Source organism: Tursiops truncatus, chromosome 13, assembly GCF_011762595.2.
Source record: "Tursiops truncatus isolate mTurTru1 chromosome 13, mTurTru1.mat.Y, whole genome shotgun sequence".
NCBI classification, from domain to species: Eukaryota; Metazoa; Chordata; class Mammalia; order Artiodactyla; family Delphinidae; genus Tursiops; species Tursiops truncatus.
Window position 1 is genome coordinate 86,119,047 of NC_047046.1, and position 16,576 is coordinate 86,135,622.

The 16,576-nt window shown below is 49.4% G+C and overlaps 1 protein-coding gene across 15 annotated transcripts in view; it reads left to right on the forward strand.

The window, feature by feature from the left end:
- ZNF236 (zinc finger protein 236) overlaps positions 1 to 16,576 on the forward strand; it is a 102,436-nt gene that overhangs the window by 64,191 nt on the left and 21,669 nt on the right. For 12 of the 15 annotated variants that reach the window (XM_019937233.3, XM_073790832.1, XM_073790828.1 and 9 more), the window contains 11 exons: positions 529 to 630; positions 1,152 to 1,303; positions 3,392 to 3,531; positions 4,899 to 5,050; positions 5,806 to 6,018; positions 7,624 to 7,906; positions 10,139 to 10,242; positions 11,878 to 12,243; positions 13,007 to 13,152; positions 13,244 to 13,484; positions 13,883 to 14,062. In XM_019937233.3, coding sequence (XP_019792792.2) covers positions 529 to 630; positions 1,152 to 1,303; positions 3,392 to 3,531; positions 4,899 to 5,050; positions 5,806 to 6,018; positions 7,624 to 7,906; positions 10,139 to 10,242; positions 11,878 to 12,243; positions 13,007 to 13,152; positions 13,244 to 13,484; positions 13,883 to 14,062 — 2,079 coding nt within the window. The remainder of the gene's footprint in view (positions 1 to 528; positions 631 to 1,151; positions 1,304 to 3,391; positions 3,532 to 4,898; positions 5,051 to 5,805; positions 6,019 to 7,623; positions 7,907 to 10,138; positions 10,243 to 11,877; positions 12,244 to 13,006; positions 13,153 to 13,243; positions 13,485 to 13,882; positions 14,063 to 16,576) is intronic. The other 3 variants (XM_033837849.2, XM_073790830.1, XM_073790829.1) reach the window with 3 other exon arrangements.

A 16,576-nucleotide genomic window follows, 5' to 3' on the forward strand; every position in this document is an offset into this window, starting at 1 on the left:
CCCACTTTCACCCCTGAGCCTACCGCGAGAGAGTCTTTGGTTTCCACTGAGTGCCCATCTGCGTGATCACGCGTGTCCTGGTGCATGGCTCCCGGACTTCCCAGCGTGAGGCCGTGGACTGGGTGCCGCTGGCTGCGGGAGCTGAGGCCCCTCGGCCAGCGCGCTGCCTCCTGCGGGGAGGTCTCGCTGCAGAAAGATGCCGGCTCACCAGGGGGACAGTGAGCTCAGTGACAGAGTCGGCTCAGGCTTCCGGCCCCCTGCGGGCCTGACAAACGGTTGGCCGGTCAGCTTGCTGTTTACTTTATGGGTGTCCCAAGAAGTATTTGGTCTGTGAGCAGGGTTTTGTGCTTTTTAGCCAACATATGTAAGTTTGTACCCTCTGTATGAATTGTCTTCCTACTGTCTTTTCCAAACAAGGAGGCTGCTTTTTGGAAACTCACCGAAGCATCCTTTTGGACAGGTTGGTAGATGTGAAGCAGCTTCCGGGTTTACGAATTTTCCGCCCTCGTCTGTGCTTCTTGTCTTCAGACAGGCTTGTGGTCCCGCAGCACACTCTGGAAGGGCACGTGGGCCAGTACGAGGAGCAGGCTCCCCCGCCGCAGCCCTTCGAGCCAGCGGGTCTGTCACAGGGTCAGTGGTGGGCCTTACCCGGGGCTCTCCAGTGAGCTGCGCCTGGTTGGGGTTAACTTTACAGCAAGCTTGAGTGTTTCTTTTAGTGCTCTTCTGAAATTTATGACCAGTTATCGAACCAGATAACGTCTTGCGTGGGTAGCGTGTGCATGTGTGTACACATGCACGCATACGCTATTTTGTAGTCTGTTCAGATTTTCCAGAAGGGGACTTTAATGACCATTCTACACCTGGTCTCTAGCCAAGGAAAGGTAATTGAGTAGAAACTGGGACTTATTTGTGGCTGGTGTGTCAGTCTGCCCTGCAAGGATGGGAGCTGAGCGTAGCCTCTTGCCTGTGAGCAGATCACTTTAGAGCCTGCTGGTAAAAACTAATAATCCTGATTCCCGTTCAGAAAATAGACGTGTTCCTTTAAATACCTTTATTTGTAAAACCAACCTTTTTTGGTTTTGTGTGTGTGTGTGTGTGTGTGTGTAACTTTACTATTTTTTGTAGAACTCATGTCTTCTGATTTATTTCAGGTTTTACAGTGACTGATACATACAATCAACAGACTCAGTTTCCACCGGTCCAACAGTTACAAGATTCCAGCACACTGGAGTCTCAAGCCCTGTCCACGAGCTTCCATCAGCAGAACTTACTTCCGGTTCCTAGCTCTGATACGATTAATGTAGTGAGTATTGCAGAAGTCTCATCATTGAGCAGATTCTATCTTATTCTTCACTGTAATTATTTAAAATTTGCTTACTTAAGAGGGCATGTTAACTTGTTGCAACTTTAAGATTGCTGCATCACCTGTGGAAACCTCAGTGTTTATCATATAGGGCTTCTATTTCCTTAAAACATTTTTGTTTTAAGATTTCATTCCCATGATGTGGCTTTACCTTTTCTGTTAAAAGTCAGGAAAGTCAGGAGAGTGTAACTGACTTCAGTAACATCTGAAGGATATCGCCTTGCTTTAGCGAGAAAACCAAAGCATTTTAATATGTGGAATCTTAAAGAAACATGTTAGAATGAAAATATAATGAAGGCTGACATACTAAAGATACATATTTAAATGCATCATTTAAAATTTTCCTCTCTTAGTCAAGTTGGAGGCATTTAAGTTTTTGTTTTGGTATTGATTTTGCCATTTTTGGAAATCTTTCAGTAGTGGTGAAAATGATTGGCAAATCAATTGTTTTCTCTCTTCTCTCTTTTTTTTGCGGTACGCGGGCCTCTACACTGCTGTGGCCTCTCCCGTTGCGGAGCACAGGCTCCAGACGCGCAGGCTCAGTGGCCATGGCTCACGGGCCCAGCCGCTCCGCGGCATGTGGGATCTTCCCAGACCAGGGCACAAACCCGTGTTCCCTGCATCGGCAGGTGGACTCTCAACCACTGCGCCACCATGGAAGTCCTCTCTCTCTTTTTTTTAATATTTACTTTTTTAATTTTTGGGGCGCTGCGTTGGGTCCTCATTGCTGTGCGCAGGCTTTCTCTGGTTGTGGCGAGCGGGGGCTACTCTTGGTTGCGGTGCGCGGGCTTCTCATGGCGGTGGCTTCTCTTGTTGCAGAGCACGGGCTCTACGTGTGCGGGCTTCAGTAGTTGTGGCTCGCGGCCTCTAGGGCACAGGCTCAGTAGTTGTGGCGCACAGGGCTTAGTTGCTCTGCGGCATGTGCGATCTTCCCGGACCAAGGCTCGAACCCGTGTCCCCTGCATTGGCAGGCAGAATTTTTAACCACTGCGCCACCAGGGAAGTCCTTATTTTCTCTCTTTAAAAGACCCTGTGGGTAACTTTTGCCAAGTGGAGGACCTGGACCCTCCAGTGAAATTTTCAGAGCACGTTTTCCCAGCTCGAAGCTGCATAATTGACAGTAGGCGCTGAATCTGGGTGGTGGGGGGCATGCATCTCTGTGGCTTGCCTTCACTCGGCCCTCTGAGCAAGACTGCACACCCGCTCACTTGTGGCTTTTCGGGGCGGGTCCTGGAAGCCACGGGAAACGCGTGCACGCAGGCAGGTTCTCCACTGTTCTGGCCTCTCCTGTGCCTGTCCCCCATGTCCTGAAGGTCAGCCTGTGCTCTGTCCACTGAACGTGGGTGTTTCCTGCAGATCTTTGCCCAGTCCCTGGGCTGCACCACCTGTGGCCGGAAGGTGTTGAGTTAAGGGGCTGCTGTCTCCAGGCCTGCTGCTCCTGGGCTGGGAACATGCTTTCTCCCCCTGTGATTTTGTGACAAGCGAGGGGACTTAGTATTTTAAGAAAGCAGGGCGTTTTCACTCTCAGTAAGAATAGAGCAGATGAAAGAGTAGTCTCTTAATAGACATAAAAAATATGGAAAGATTGGGCTTCCCTGGTGGCGCAGTGGTTGAGAGTCCGCCTGCCGATGCAGGGGACACGGGTTCGTGCCCCGGTCCGGGAAGATCCCACATGCCGCGGAGCGGCTAGGCCCGTGAGCCATGGCCACTAGGCCTGTGCGTTCGGAGCCTGTGCTCTGCAATGGGAGAGGCCACAACAGTGAGAGGCCCGCGTACCGCAAAAAAAAAAAAAAAAAAAAAAAAAAGAAAGATTAAAGCAAGTTAATGGAAAATAAAATAAGTATTTCTTCATTAAAATTGGTATAGATGATTTTTGTTATTAATTTGGCCCAAATGATTGCAACAACCTAATTGGGGTTTCTCCCTTTTAAATCCACATTTATGAGTGTTCTTATCCTTAGTTGTTCGGTGTTTGTATTCATTCATAGATGCTCATGCAGTCTGCTCTGTGCTTCTACTATGTTTTAGACAAGTCGTTTGGTTCAGGAGTCACCCCAGCAGGAGCTGGGGCTGCAGGCGCCACGTCCCCCGTTCCTGGACGACAGCGAGGAGCAGAGCCGGCGCTCCTACAGGTACGCGCGCTCCTCCGGGTGCGCGCGCTCTTCCGGGTACGCACGCTCCTACGGGTACGCGCGCTCCTCCGGTGCGCACGCTCCTACGGGTACGCGCGCTCCTACGGGTACGCGCTCTCCTCTGGGTGCGCATGCTCCTACAGGTACGCACGCTCCTACAGGTACGCACGCTCCTCCGGGTGCGCGCACTTGGGCTGCAGCCCGTCCTGCTGCGCCCAGTGCCCACCTGCACCGTTCCTGCAGCTTCACAAAAGCTCTGGGAAACAGGTCCTGTCGTCACCCCCATTTTATAAAGAAAGTATCTGAGACAAAAGAGACTCACTTGCTAAAGCTTCTACAGCTAATAAGTGACATGGGCAGGGTTTGGACGCAGCAGCGTGTACCCATAAACTACTCTGCTGTAGCTTCCTGTCCCCACTCTAGGCCGCTGTTACCGTGTTTTCAGAAATAACTTGAATTTATATCGTGCCTTTTTGTCCACGGCTCTTTGTGTGTTTTATATATAACCTCCTGATACTTAAGTCACACTTCCATTTATTCAACAAGTATTTGTTTGTTAATGTTTAATTTGGGATCTTGCACGGGTATTTTTAAGTGAGATTAGTGTAATGTTTTCTTGTGATTCCTTTGTGACATCTGCTTGGGCATTCCTGGACTTCTGGCCATTCATTCATTCCCCATTCGTTCATTCACCACTTATTAAGACCTTGCTGCTGTGTGCCGAGCTGTGTGCTCTGTGTACCTTTCTATCACAGATTAAAACCTGGAAATGGAAAAAATAGGGAAATAAAATGGAATAAGCTTTCAGAATTTTAAAAAACTTTTAATAATATGTGAATAGGAATTTTGAAATTTATAATTGTTTCATCCTTAATTTTAATATATTTCATAACAACTGAGAGGAAAATAACACTACATATTTATATATTATTCAAAATAGCTCTAGTAGCATCTGTTTGGTAAAGTATTTTATCAGCTAAAGAGTATACGAACTGACATTTCCAAGTGTCTAGACTCAGGTGATTCTGACCCTCATGCAGCGGAAGGGTTTGCAGCATCTTATGACTTGGTAAAGAAAGTAGCACATGATAAATTCCCTGTTATGTTTAAAGGAATAGTTTGTAGTTAATCAAATTTTATTTCTCCTGGAGAACTGCTGTAGGTTTTACTAACTTTGAAATAATAAAATATGTTTAAGGGTGCAGTCGGAGCAGAATTTGATCTAACAAGTTTTTCTCGCTAGTATCTCAGTGTTCTAAGTGTTGGAAGCACACCTGGTTTCTGTAACGGTTAGGCCTGATGGTTTACTGATTGCTGGTGAAGCGTGTTTGCTTTTCTTCCCTTTTCAGGTGTTGCATTTGTGATCAGGCTGTGAATTAATGTGGTCTGTGTTGTGTGTATAGATGTGACTATTGCAACAAAGGCTTTAAGAAGTCCAGCCACTTGAAGCAGCACGTGCGGTCACACACCGGGGAGAAGCCCTACAAGTGCAAGCTCTGTGGACGTGGCTTCGTTTCCTCTGGGGTCCTCAAGTCCCACGAGAAGACACACACAGGTCATTGTCTCCCTCGCACTGGACGTAAACACGTGGAAAACCATACGTGATTCTAGAGCATATGAATTCTAGCGCATTTTCATCACACCCCTCAGGGCCCCCAGCCCCAGGCAACCACTGACCTGTTTCCTGTCTGTGTGGTTTTGCCTGTTCCGGGCTCTTCCTGTAAACGGAACCATACGACACGGTGCCTTTTGTCACTGGCTTCCCTCACTCAGCACGTGTTCAAGGTCCACCCACGTTGTAGCATGTGTCACACTTATTTTTATAGCCAAACAGTAGTCCACTGTGTGGAGAAACCACGTTCTGCCTGTGCGCTCATCAGCTGTTGGACAGCTGAGGTGTTGCCGGTTTTTGGCTATCAGGAATAATCTTGCTGTGAACGTTTTGTGCGTTTCTGTGTGGATGCAAGCTTTTGCTTCTCTGTTTAGGAGTGGACTTGCTTGGTCATACGATAACTGTTTAAACCTTGGGGTTTACCAAACCAGAATGGCCTTTCCAGAGTGGCCGCACCATTTTCCTTGTCCACCAGCAATGATTTCACATCTTGTCAGGGCTTAGTATGATCTGTCTGCTTCATTATGACCGTCCGTCTTCTTAAAATAACCTTCTTGAAAGACCCTCTATTCCTAAAAATTGGAGACCACAGCAAGTACATGCTCTTCGGTTTTGCAGCTTGTTGAGCGCATCTTTGCTTTGACCGCGTGCGGTTTTCAGGTAACGAACGTGTTCTGACCCCGTCTCTGCTGTCGCAGGAGAAAAGGCGTTCAGCTGCAGCGTCTGCAACGCTTCCTTCACAACCAACGGCAGCCTCACCAGGCACACGGCCACGCACATGAGCATGAAGCCCTACAAGTGTCCGTTTTGCGAGCAGGGCTTCCGAACCACAGTCCATTGTAAAAAGCACATGAAGAGGCACCAGACAGTCCCCTCGGCTGGGTCAGCACCGGGAGAGGCAGAAGGAGGAGGTGTGGTCCCTTTGTTGATTCAGGTTTATCATCAGCCGATGCTGAAACTTAGTGATTAACTCATTGCAGAGGTGATTTGTACCAGTATATTAACTTATTTCATTTTCTGATTATGAAAGCAATCATAATTTGCTCTTTGAAAGAAAGATTCGGGAGGCACGAAGAGGAGAACTTCTCACCTCACTGGTCACCAGGCACCAAAATACCAGCGTCCCCGCACAGGGCAGGCTGTCGCCCACGCATGCATGTACGCACGCGTAGGTGGACCTGAATTCCCTGATAGGAAAGCACGTTACATGCAGTGTTGTCGTGCATGGGTGTTCATTACAGGCGAATTTGGTATTAGTGAGCACGGGTGTGCATCAGTTCTAACGCCTGCACGGAATTCTGCTGTGTTTCATTACACGGTTTCCTGTTGCTGGATGCGCAGTGGCTGCCCAGTGCTGCAGTGTAACAGGAGGAGCTGGCGGTCAGGGGGCCCTAACCCTCGGCGCTGTGCTTACTCACCACGCACATTCTCATCTGATCGACACGAGATACCGTGAAGCTGACTTAAGCGGTAGACGAGCTGATGGGCCCAGTTCCCACCCCAAGTATAGGAATCCCAGGAGGATTTTGTGCCTATGCTCTTTGTACCTGTGAGATGATTTCTTCTTAGCAAGTTCCAGAGTGAAATTACAGGGGCGGAACGTGCACCTTGCATAGATCCTGACACAGGGCGCCAGTGCACAGCGTTCTAAATCTTTTAAACGACCTTGTTCCATGTGCAGCGTGAGTTACGCTATCGATAGTTTACACGGTGTCCTGGGGCCTGGGCTCCTGTCAGTGCTGCAGCCGGCACTGTGCACCTCACACCGTTGGTGCTGGCGGAGTGAGCGTGCTGAGATGGGGGTGCGACTTCGAGGGCCATCCGTCAGTTTTTAGTTCACTGTTTTGGCTCTGACCGCCGTCCGTTTTGCTAGTTACTGTCTCTACTGTTTTTTAAAAAACTTTTTTAGCCATCTGTGCAATAATAAAGTCCCCCTGTCCCCTGTCCCCAGCCAAACCTTTTTTTCCTTCTCGGTTACATTTTAACAGCAGCTTATTCTTTCTTTTTAATGGATGTAAATATATCCTCACATTTCACTGAGAGAATACTTCAACATACATATTTTTTAAGTGTTTTCTTTCCTTTCAGTGAGTCTTTTTAATTGGCGGCTGTTTGCCAGTTATCAGTTTGGTCTCTTCCTTCGGGCTGCTCGTCCTCTTACGCTAATTCACTTTGTGTCCGTGTTGATAAATGAACGTCTGTGTGTATGAGCACTGTTGACTTGTGCGGACACTGACCCGTTCAGAGCCCACTGCCAGCCTGCTGGCAGGGCTGGCGGAGACCGTCAGCCAGGGCATCTGCCCTTGGCAGTGACCCCTCCCCCGAGGCATGGCCTTTCCACCCTGACCAGCTTCTCAATAGACAGTGGTGGGAAAAAACCCTTTACCATCCCAAATATAGCCTCATTGAGTTGCTAATTTTAACCTTACATATTTAAGTTAAATGTTTTGTTTTAGTTGTTCTGTTACATTTAGTTTTTTATTAGGATTTGATCCTTTTTCCTACATGTTGTTTAGAGATGGGTCTGGAGGAAGAGGAAGACAGTTCTGAAAGAAACGTGTGTAGAAAGGCTCGTCCCGAGGTCATCACCTTCACAGAGGAGGAGACGGCGCAGCTGGCCAAGATTGGGCCGCAGGAGAGCGCCACCGTCTCAGAGCAGGTGCTGGTGCAGTCGGCCGCCGAGAAGGACCGCGTCAGCGAGATGAAGGACAGGCAGGCGGAGCTGGAGGCTGAGCCCAAGCACGCCAACTGCTGCTCCTACTGTCCCAAGAGCTTCAAGAAGCCCAGCGACCTGGTCAGGTGCGGTGCAGGCCCGCTGCCCCGGGGGTGGGCGTGCGGTCTGCGCGCTCCTCGGCAACCCGTGCTGACGCCTTCTGAGTGGCTCCTTCCTCTCTTGAGTCCTGGTTGCAGGCCCGTGTGCGTTTGGAGGCTTCCTTGCGAGCTCATTGAGCACGTTAGCTAGAAGTCTGCTTGCTCTGTGGGTGTTTGTGCTTATTTCTGTGTGACGGTGGTAGCAGTAAAAGAATTAAAAATGATCTCCTGAGGAAGATGTGGCGCTGAGCCCAGCCTTGTAGGCGCTCAGAACAGCAGCGGGTTCCTGCCCGCCCCACAGGGCGACCGGTCTGTATGGCGCGAGGCTCCATCACACGGGGAGGTGGCCCGAGCGCTGGGGGTCGAGTCCACATCAGCCGCGAGGCGGTGATCGACGTGCGGTCTGGCAGAGTGGCGGAGGGCAGCTGACAGACGGGCTCCAGGAAAGAAGGCCGAAGTACAGCACTCTCTTAAAACATTTGGAGGATTTTCGTTTACGGGGTGGGGCCGGGGGGGCGCTCGTCTTTTGCTTCAGGAGGTGGAACTGCTGGGTAAAAGGTAGAGGGTGATTGAACGGAGGAGCTGTCGGGATTTCAAGACGGGTAATAAGAGAGCCGGCTGCTTCAGAAAACCAAAGAGGCGTCTTCCTGTCCCTCTCTGTCGCACAGAGCCCTGCATGTGACGGGAGGGCAGACAGGCTGCCCGGAAGCTGCTAGGCTGGAAGTGCTCCTCGCGTGAGCGCAGCTAGTAACGCCTGCCCTTGTATTCCTGCCGGGCAGGAAGGGGCATGTGCCAGTGAGAGAGGGACGGGTAGACGGGCGAGGGGCAGTGGGCAAGGCCGGGCCAGGCTTGGGCGCGGAGCCGAGATGGCGTCGTGTCCCGGCGGGTGGGGAGGAGGAACGAGCTAAGAAGATGACAGCATGTGGACTCCGAGGCCGGGAGTGAGACGCTGGAACCCTCAGCTAGGAGAGGACCGGGCGGTGGCCGCAAGGGAGCAACACGCTGGGTGCGGGGCGGGGCAGGGCCCCAGTGGGAGGCAGGGGTGTGAATCGCGGACGAGGGCGTCCTGCTGGGCAGCCCCGTGGGCATCGTCGCGCCGCTGAGAAGGTCTGCAGCGCGTAGCCGGCGGGTGGTGCTGACGAGCAGCCCGCCGGGCCCAGAGGTGCGCCCCGGAGGCGGGACTGCTGACCCTGCACCCCCGTGAGGGGGCGAGGCGGCAGGTGCCCCTGGAAACGAGAAGCCTGCTGCGGCCTGGCAGCCGGCCTGCCTTCTCCTCTGTCCTTCATTTAACAATCGTGCGAGGCTCAGCTGCCCGCACTGCGTACTGGACAGACGTCCTGGTGAAGCGAGCCAGGACCGAAAACAGCGGAGGAGGCTATGAAGGGAGAGCCTTCATAGACAAGCCCAGAGACAAGCGCTATTAGCAGTTTCTTCTGTGCGTTTTTTCAGAAATGTCTACTCATACGTCAGCATTAACTTATGCAATTCTGGTCTCGGTTTAATTGTTACATATTGTGGGGTCTCAGACAGCTTTGTCAGTACCCGCCCACCTCTTTCATCCTTCACGGCGACGTCTTGTTGTCGTGTGGGCATCCCAGACCCCTGTTGATGACTGCCTAGTTTTCAGTGTGGAATCACTAGGCCAGCCCCACTGTCCTGTGCTCTGTGTGCACCTGTGTGGGTGCCCGGGGTCAGTGCTGATGGACACACCCACTGGCCTCCGAGGGCTGTGCCGTTTACATCCCCCAGCCTCTGAACACCTGCTCCTAGGCCACCCAGCCGACAGTGGGTCATCATCAGACAGATGGGAAAGGGATGGCTTGTCATTTTAACTTGCTCTTTTTAAATTCTGAGGCTGGGGAATACCTTTTCATGTGGCATTTGGGTGCGTGTGTTTCTTCTCTACGCTGCCTGTGTGTTGCCTGTTTTTCTGCTGTGATATTTCTTGTCTTACTGCTGATTTGTAAGATTCTCTTTGGTTTTCAGGAAAGTTAGCCTTGTTTTCATTGGTCTTGCAGATTACTTTGTTGTGGATTTGTTTATGGTGTTATTTATATAGAGTGAAGCTTAAAAGTTTTGTATTGCTAAATTTATTCAGTACATAGTCACGCATAATTTTTATTTATATGGATAGCTATAAATTTTAAATCATGAAGTTGTTTGTAAATTGCGTATAAAGTTAAAAAGAAAGACACTTAATTGCAAATGCTTTCTGGCTAGGCATGTTCGAATCCACACTGGAGAAAAGCCATATAAATGCGATGAATGTGGGAAGAGTTTCACTGTTAAATCTACCCTGGACTGCCACGTGAAGACTCACACAGGTAAGAGCAAACACCTGCACTGTTGGTAGGTGCCTTCCGACAGCATTTTATACTTGTTCCTATGTATTTTTTTTGCACACATACTTTCAAGATGAAACAAAGCTTAAAAATCAGGAACCATGAAGAAATGAATATAGAAGATTTGTGATTCCCAACACGGAGAAAGTGATCTCTGACACCAAAGGAAAGGATCTAGGTCTCAGATGTGGCGTTGTAAGTTGTCTTACTCAGAGTTAAATACCTGTGTTAGAAAGATTACCTCTTAGTCTCATTCAGGCCAGAGTTTCAGTTTGTTGAAATTCTGTGAAAACTGGGGATTTCACAAATCTGATTACACTTACCAGGTAGCAATTCTGTTTCTGTGGGGGGAAAATCTGATAAAGGAAAACAATTAACGTCCAAATTTCATGGCCATTTTCTTCATCTTACGTGAGGAACTGAAGGTTAATCATCCTAAGTGAAGCGTGCTCAACCTCCGCTTCTTGACTGTGCACGGTGCGCCCTCGTGGGCGAGGAGGCGGCCCTGGGCCTCTGCCCGGTTGGAGTCTGTCCTCACTTGTGAGCTACTTCTCTGACCCGCCCATCCGTCATGCAGAAAATGGGGCAAACACGAGTACCCTCCCCCCACCCCCCGGTTTAAATTGCCTAGAAAAGTAAAAGTGGCACCTGGTAAACACGGAGTAAACGTTAGCGTCGTGAGGACGCGTAGGATTATGACTGTCAAACCAATTTACACTCTGAAGCTTTGGCCGTAAGCAGAATTGACCAAGGGAGTACAAGTGGAATTTCACACATAGGCGTAAAGTCCTGTGATTCTTTTCTGATGGGTTCGTGTGTGGAATTAGGTAAACAGATACACGAAGTCCTTCAGCTGCCTATTCTACGGACAGTTCTTCTGTTGTTTCCTTAGGATCTGTGCTTGACCCTCCCCTGCAGCCCTGGGCACTGCCGAGGGTCAGGAGGGACCCGCTTAGTGGCTTTGTGTCCCGGGTCTCGCGTGGTAGCTCACGCGGCAGGTGCCGGCCACCCTAAGGACGCCTCCTGCGCACCAAGCCTCCGTGTGGGCTCCCGGGCATCAGGACTAGGAAGAGAATCTCTGGGAAGACACCTTCCAGGGCCCCCCTCAGCTGACTTCTGCGGCCCGAGCAGCGCGAGGGGAGCAGGCGCCGCCAGTCCCGGGGCCCTGCCGCCGCGCCCAGCCCCGCCTGCCGGGCCTTCTTCACCCCGCAGCACGCGTGTGTTAGAGGACTTGGTGCCCCAGGAGCTGGGCACGTGCGCCCGGAGCGCAGTCTGCCGGGCGGCTTCCACCTGTGCTGGCAGCTCAGGCGCCCCTTTGTCAGCGGAGAAGACCGGTGAGGCGTGAGCTCACGCTTCGTAAAATCAGGGAGCGGAGCCCGAGATGCAGGGCGGGTCCCCGCTTCCGGCAGGGCTTGGTGTGCCTCCGTGTCGTGGAAAGACTGAATTCGGATCCTCGACAGTGAACTTCGCTTACTTTTAAGTTTTCCAGCCACCGGCCCTCCGGAGCGAGGGGCCCCGGGGAGCGTGGGGGATGGTGGACGCAGCGTGGTGGCAGCCAGGCCGCTGGCCGACGGGGGCGACCCGGCCAGCCCGCTGACGCACGGTCTCTTCTCCCAGGTCAGAAGCTCTTCAGCTGCCACGTCTGCAGCAACGCCTTCTCCACCAAGGGGAGCCTGAAGGTCCACATGCGTTTGCACACAGGAGCAAAGCCGTTCAAGTGTCCCCACTGTGAGCTGCGTTTCCGCACGTCCGGGCGGAGGAAGACTCACATGCAGTTTCACTACAAACCGGACCCTAAGAAAGCCAGGAAGCCTGGGCCCCGGGGGCCGCCGGAAGGGCCGCAGCCCGTGAGCGCGCCCCCTCCGCCCTCCTCCGACCCCAGCGTGTTCATCATGAACAGCCCCGTGCTGGCGGGGCAGCTGGACCAGAGTCTGCTGCAGCAGGGCCTGCTGGGCCAGGCCGTCCTTCCCGCCTCCGTGTCCGGTGAGTAGGGCTGACAGGCACCAGGGCTGTGGACGCCGGGACGGGGGCGGGGGGTGGGGTGGGGGGCGCGACCTTCAGCCTCAGGACACTGCCCTTCCTGAGGGTTTCCCGCGAGGTCGCGGGAGGTTGAAGTCTTGACTTCCAGGCGCAGCTGCCTTTCCGTTTCCCATTCTTTCTAACGTCACTTCTGCATTTCAGGCTTCAGCTCTTTGTTTAGTTTGATGGGCTTAAACCTGTTTCTTTTTTAGTATTCTCACAAACTTAATAGCGAGACGTAATTTATAGCTACCCGTGAACCTTGCTTCTCATATACGAGTTATCCAATTGCTCTTGGGTCACACAGTATTTGAAAAGCATTAAATTTTAGTCAGTTGGGTTTTCTGTGCACTCACAAATAACGCAGCAACTGTTCGTAGCTACTGGGCATCTTAAGTGGCTTTCTTCCAGTTCCATGGCCCATGGTGCAATCAAAGCATAATAAGACAAAATAACAGCGTTGTTTTAAATCTTGGGCTGATCAGTGTGATCTCTTTGAGCCTAGTTTCCTGATGTGTTTAAAATGGATAATATTATTTTCTATTTCACAAGGTTTGTTTTGTGATGATTAAATTAGATATGTGTGTGCCTGTGTAAAGTAAATATTAGTGTTTGTTAACTAGGTCATGTCGGTATGTGTTTAGAACTTCTGTATTTAGAAACCCAGTGCGTTTTTCCTGTTTGAGAAAGTGTCTGGTACGCAGTCATTCCTGTTCTTCCTCTGCAGCTGGTGGCGACTGGACAGTGTCTCTGACAGACGGAAGCCTGGCCACCCTCGAGGGCATACAGTTACAGTTGGCTGCTAACCTGGTTGCACCCAGTGTTCAAATCTCTGGGATCGACGCTTCCAGCATTAATAATATCACGCTACAGGTGCGACGCCCACCAGGCTTTTCTGTGCTTTCAGATGGTCTGAGTCACACTCAGCGTGAAATTTCCATCACAACAACCTCTGTGCTTTCAGATTGACCCAAGCGTCCTGCAGCAGACGCTACAGCAGGGTAACCTGCTTGCCCCACAGCCGACCGTGGAGCCCGGCCTGGCCCCGCAGCACAGCTCCCTTCAGACACCAGACAGTACAGTCCCGGCCAGTGTGGTCCTCCAGCCCATCTCAGGCCTGTCCTTGCAGCCCACGGTGACGTCTGCCAACCTGACCATAGGCCCGCTCTCGGAGCAGGATTCCGTGCTGACCACCAGCAGCAGTGGTGAGAGCTGCCGCTTCGGTTGGTTGTGACAGCTGGAGTTTCGGCTCGCTGCTGACATCACAGATTTGGTTTGGGGACACTGGGATGCTGTTTCCTTCTCTTTATAAAGCTTAACGAATAAATGTCCTAAGAATAAAGTAAGCTTTTCTGACGATAAATGATGTTTAGTCAGTATATGCACAGAGATTGCATTCATGGAACCGGCTTCCTATTTCCTCATAAGGCTTTTTGTTTGTTTTTAAATGATTTCAGATTAAGGAATTAGAAATGACTGATACTGTATTTTGAATCTTTCTCTTTTTAAAGTAACAGTTGCACTAAAATATTTTAATATGGACAAGGAGGAAATGATTATTTTTTTTAAGCCCAGCTTTGTTCTGTTTTATAACGATGACCAGGGACGCAAGACCTCTCTCAGGTGATGACATCACAAGGCCTGGTGTCCACCTCCAGTGGCCCCCATGAGATCACCCTGACCATTAACAACTCGAGCCTGAGCCAGGTGCTGGCGCAGGCTGCCGGGCCCACCGCTGCGTCATCCTCGGGGTCGCCGCAGGAAATCACCCTGACCATCTCCGGTTAGTCTTAAAATTTTTTAAATCCTTTCACCTGCAGTTTAGGTAACTCTTTTTTGTATCTTTTTCCTGTAAGACTGAGCTTTGCCTAAATCCAGTGCCTCAGGAAGTGTTTGCAATTTATGTGAGAATGATCATCCTGCAGCTCCCATCTGATACCAGGGATTAAACGTGGTGGTTCCTCACGGCACGTCCAGTTTGAGCCAGGTAGCTTTGTCAGATATATTTCGTTTAACCAAGAGCAGAAAACCATGGCTTCATAATTCTTACCATGCTCCTTTGAGCTAAAGGAGTTGAATCGGTATAAGTGGTTACACTAGGAGATTACAGATACCTACCCCCCTGACCTTTTCAGAATTCTTCTCAGATTATGTAGAAAATTATGGTAGAACTAGGTAAGTGGGTGGAAGACACCCTTTGGCAGCCCAGGCCACCGAGGTTGGCAAGCTCATCCTCCATGTGAGTCACCAGCTGATGTGCTCCCTGTTCCAGGCCTGTGACGTTCACGGTCAGCTCTTCCCCTTACAGAGCATCAATTCTCACAGTATGTTCTCATCTTAGTTAGCCTGGAGCATATTTTACAGGTGCGCTTTGCCCACATGACTCTTAGCTATGAGCTCTTCATGTTAACTGAGTGGTTCTTAAATTTAGCAAAAATTTTTTGACCCTTACAGTGCACCAGGTCCTGTTCTAGTAACTTTGACAAATATTAACTCATTTAAGTGTCATAACAACCTTATGAGATTGTTGTTTTTTAAAGAAAAGAAAAAAGAAAAGAACATTTTGCTGGGGTCAAAATAACCTCCCTGGAGACAGAGTATGGCAGTGGCTGGAATACTGGGCTGATAGCCGTGTGAGCGGTCAGTGTAGTTATTACCTCTGTTGCCTGAGATTTCTGCAAAAATCATTATTGGAAAAGAAAGAGTAGTTATTGAGAAGAAAACCAAAAGCTTGCTTTCTTGAGGGGCGTCTTTATTCCTTTCAGTTTACGTGAGAATTTGAGGAACTGTTCCTGGATGGAGCTTTGCTTCTCAGTGACACGCAGTGGTGTTTAGGTGCTAGCAGGCAGCAGAAGTTAACTCTGAATTTTATCTAATTCACTAACTCTCTTCTTTTTTATTTAATATATGTGTGTGTGTGTATATATATATATATATATATATATATATATATATTTGAATTGTAATGTTGGAAACATGGAAGAGTTATTTTCAGAAAGCTGTTTTGTTGATCAAATTAACTTTTTTTGCATAATCTCAATATCTGAGGGGTTGTGCTAGTCCTATATAAAAAACACATAACATACAGTTCGGCAAATGTGTTTTTGTGGCTTGTACTTCTGTTTCTCCTATGTTTTCCTATTATCGATCATTTAGTTATTTTATTGTTAATTTTTAGTGTATTAGGTGAATATAACTGCAATTTAAAAAAAAAAAGCTTAAAAGGGTTATCCTAGGAGAAATCTTTGTCAGTTGATGAAATAAGGGTTGCCCAAACTCTGCGCTTAAGATTTCCTATTCCTTTACTTCTCATTATTGTGTGTAATGAGAATTGGCTGTGGGGACTACTAACTCAACATTTTCGTGTCGCATTCTGAGAAGTCTAGAAAAACTTTTAATTTGTGGTCACCTTGGAGAGCATCTAGCTGTGCTATAGAAATGTTTGGTTATTCTGTCGAATGTTCTGTTTTCCATGAATGCACAGAATTATAAATGCTTACGAATGCTAGAATGCAAATACTACTTCAGTTAAGGTGTACAGACCTTTAGCAGTTCCTAAGCTGTTTGGGAAAGAAGTTAAACATTGGGTAAAAGGCGAGGAGGGTCCTCAGTCTCCCCCAGTTGTCGTGTAAGTAAAAGTGCTCCTACCTGATGTCTTTAGTTATTAATAGAAAGCCACGTCAAGCAGAGAGTCAGAGAAACGATGCCTACACGATTTTGAGCATTTATCCGCAGGTCTTTGAAAATGGGTCTGCTCTGCTGGTAGGAGTTCTGAACGTTTTATTTTGCCCACACTTCCACCCCTGTTGCACAGACTCATTCCCCAGTTCTGTGTCTCTAGTGTGGCATGAGGGTGTCGGTGATTATGAAGCTGAGTGCAGCATCCTTTTGTCTTTTGGTTTTCATTGAAACAGCTCGGGTTTTTAATTTTCATGTTCCTCTGTTTCCATACTATCTGATTACATTATACAATTATGCTGTAATGTAAAGGTTACAAGCTAATGAAGCTGACAGAAGCCCATGTCTCTCGGTGGGAGTACATCACGGCGTGCTTGAGCCTGCTGTGCGCGTCCAGAGCGCCGTGGGGCAGTGACCCTCCCGTAGGAGACCTGTAGCGGCCACTGCTGCCGCAAGGGAGGCCTTGGTACCCTCCCTCGTGCCCCTCGGTGCTGCAGCTGGGAGTCCACCATGTTTGGAAGTATTTCCAATTCAGTTTAAGTTTTATTCAACAAAGTGTGTAGCTCTAAGTGCCTAAATGCTGGGTTAAAGTAGAACTCTTAAGACGCACTTAAAAACT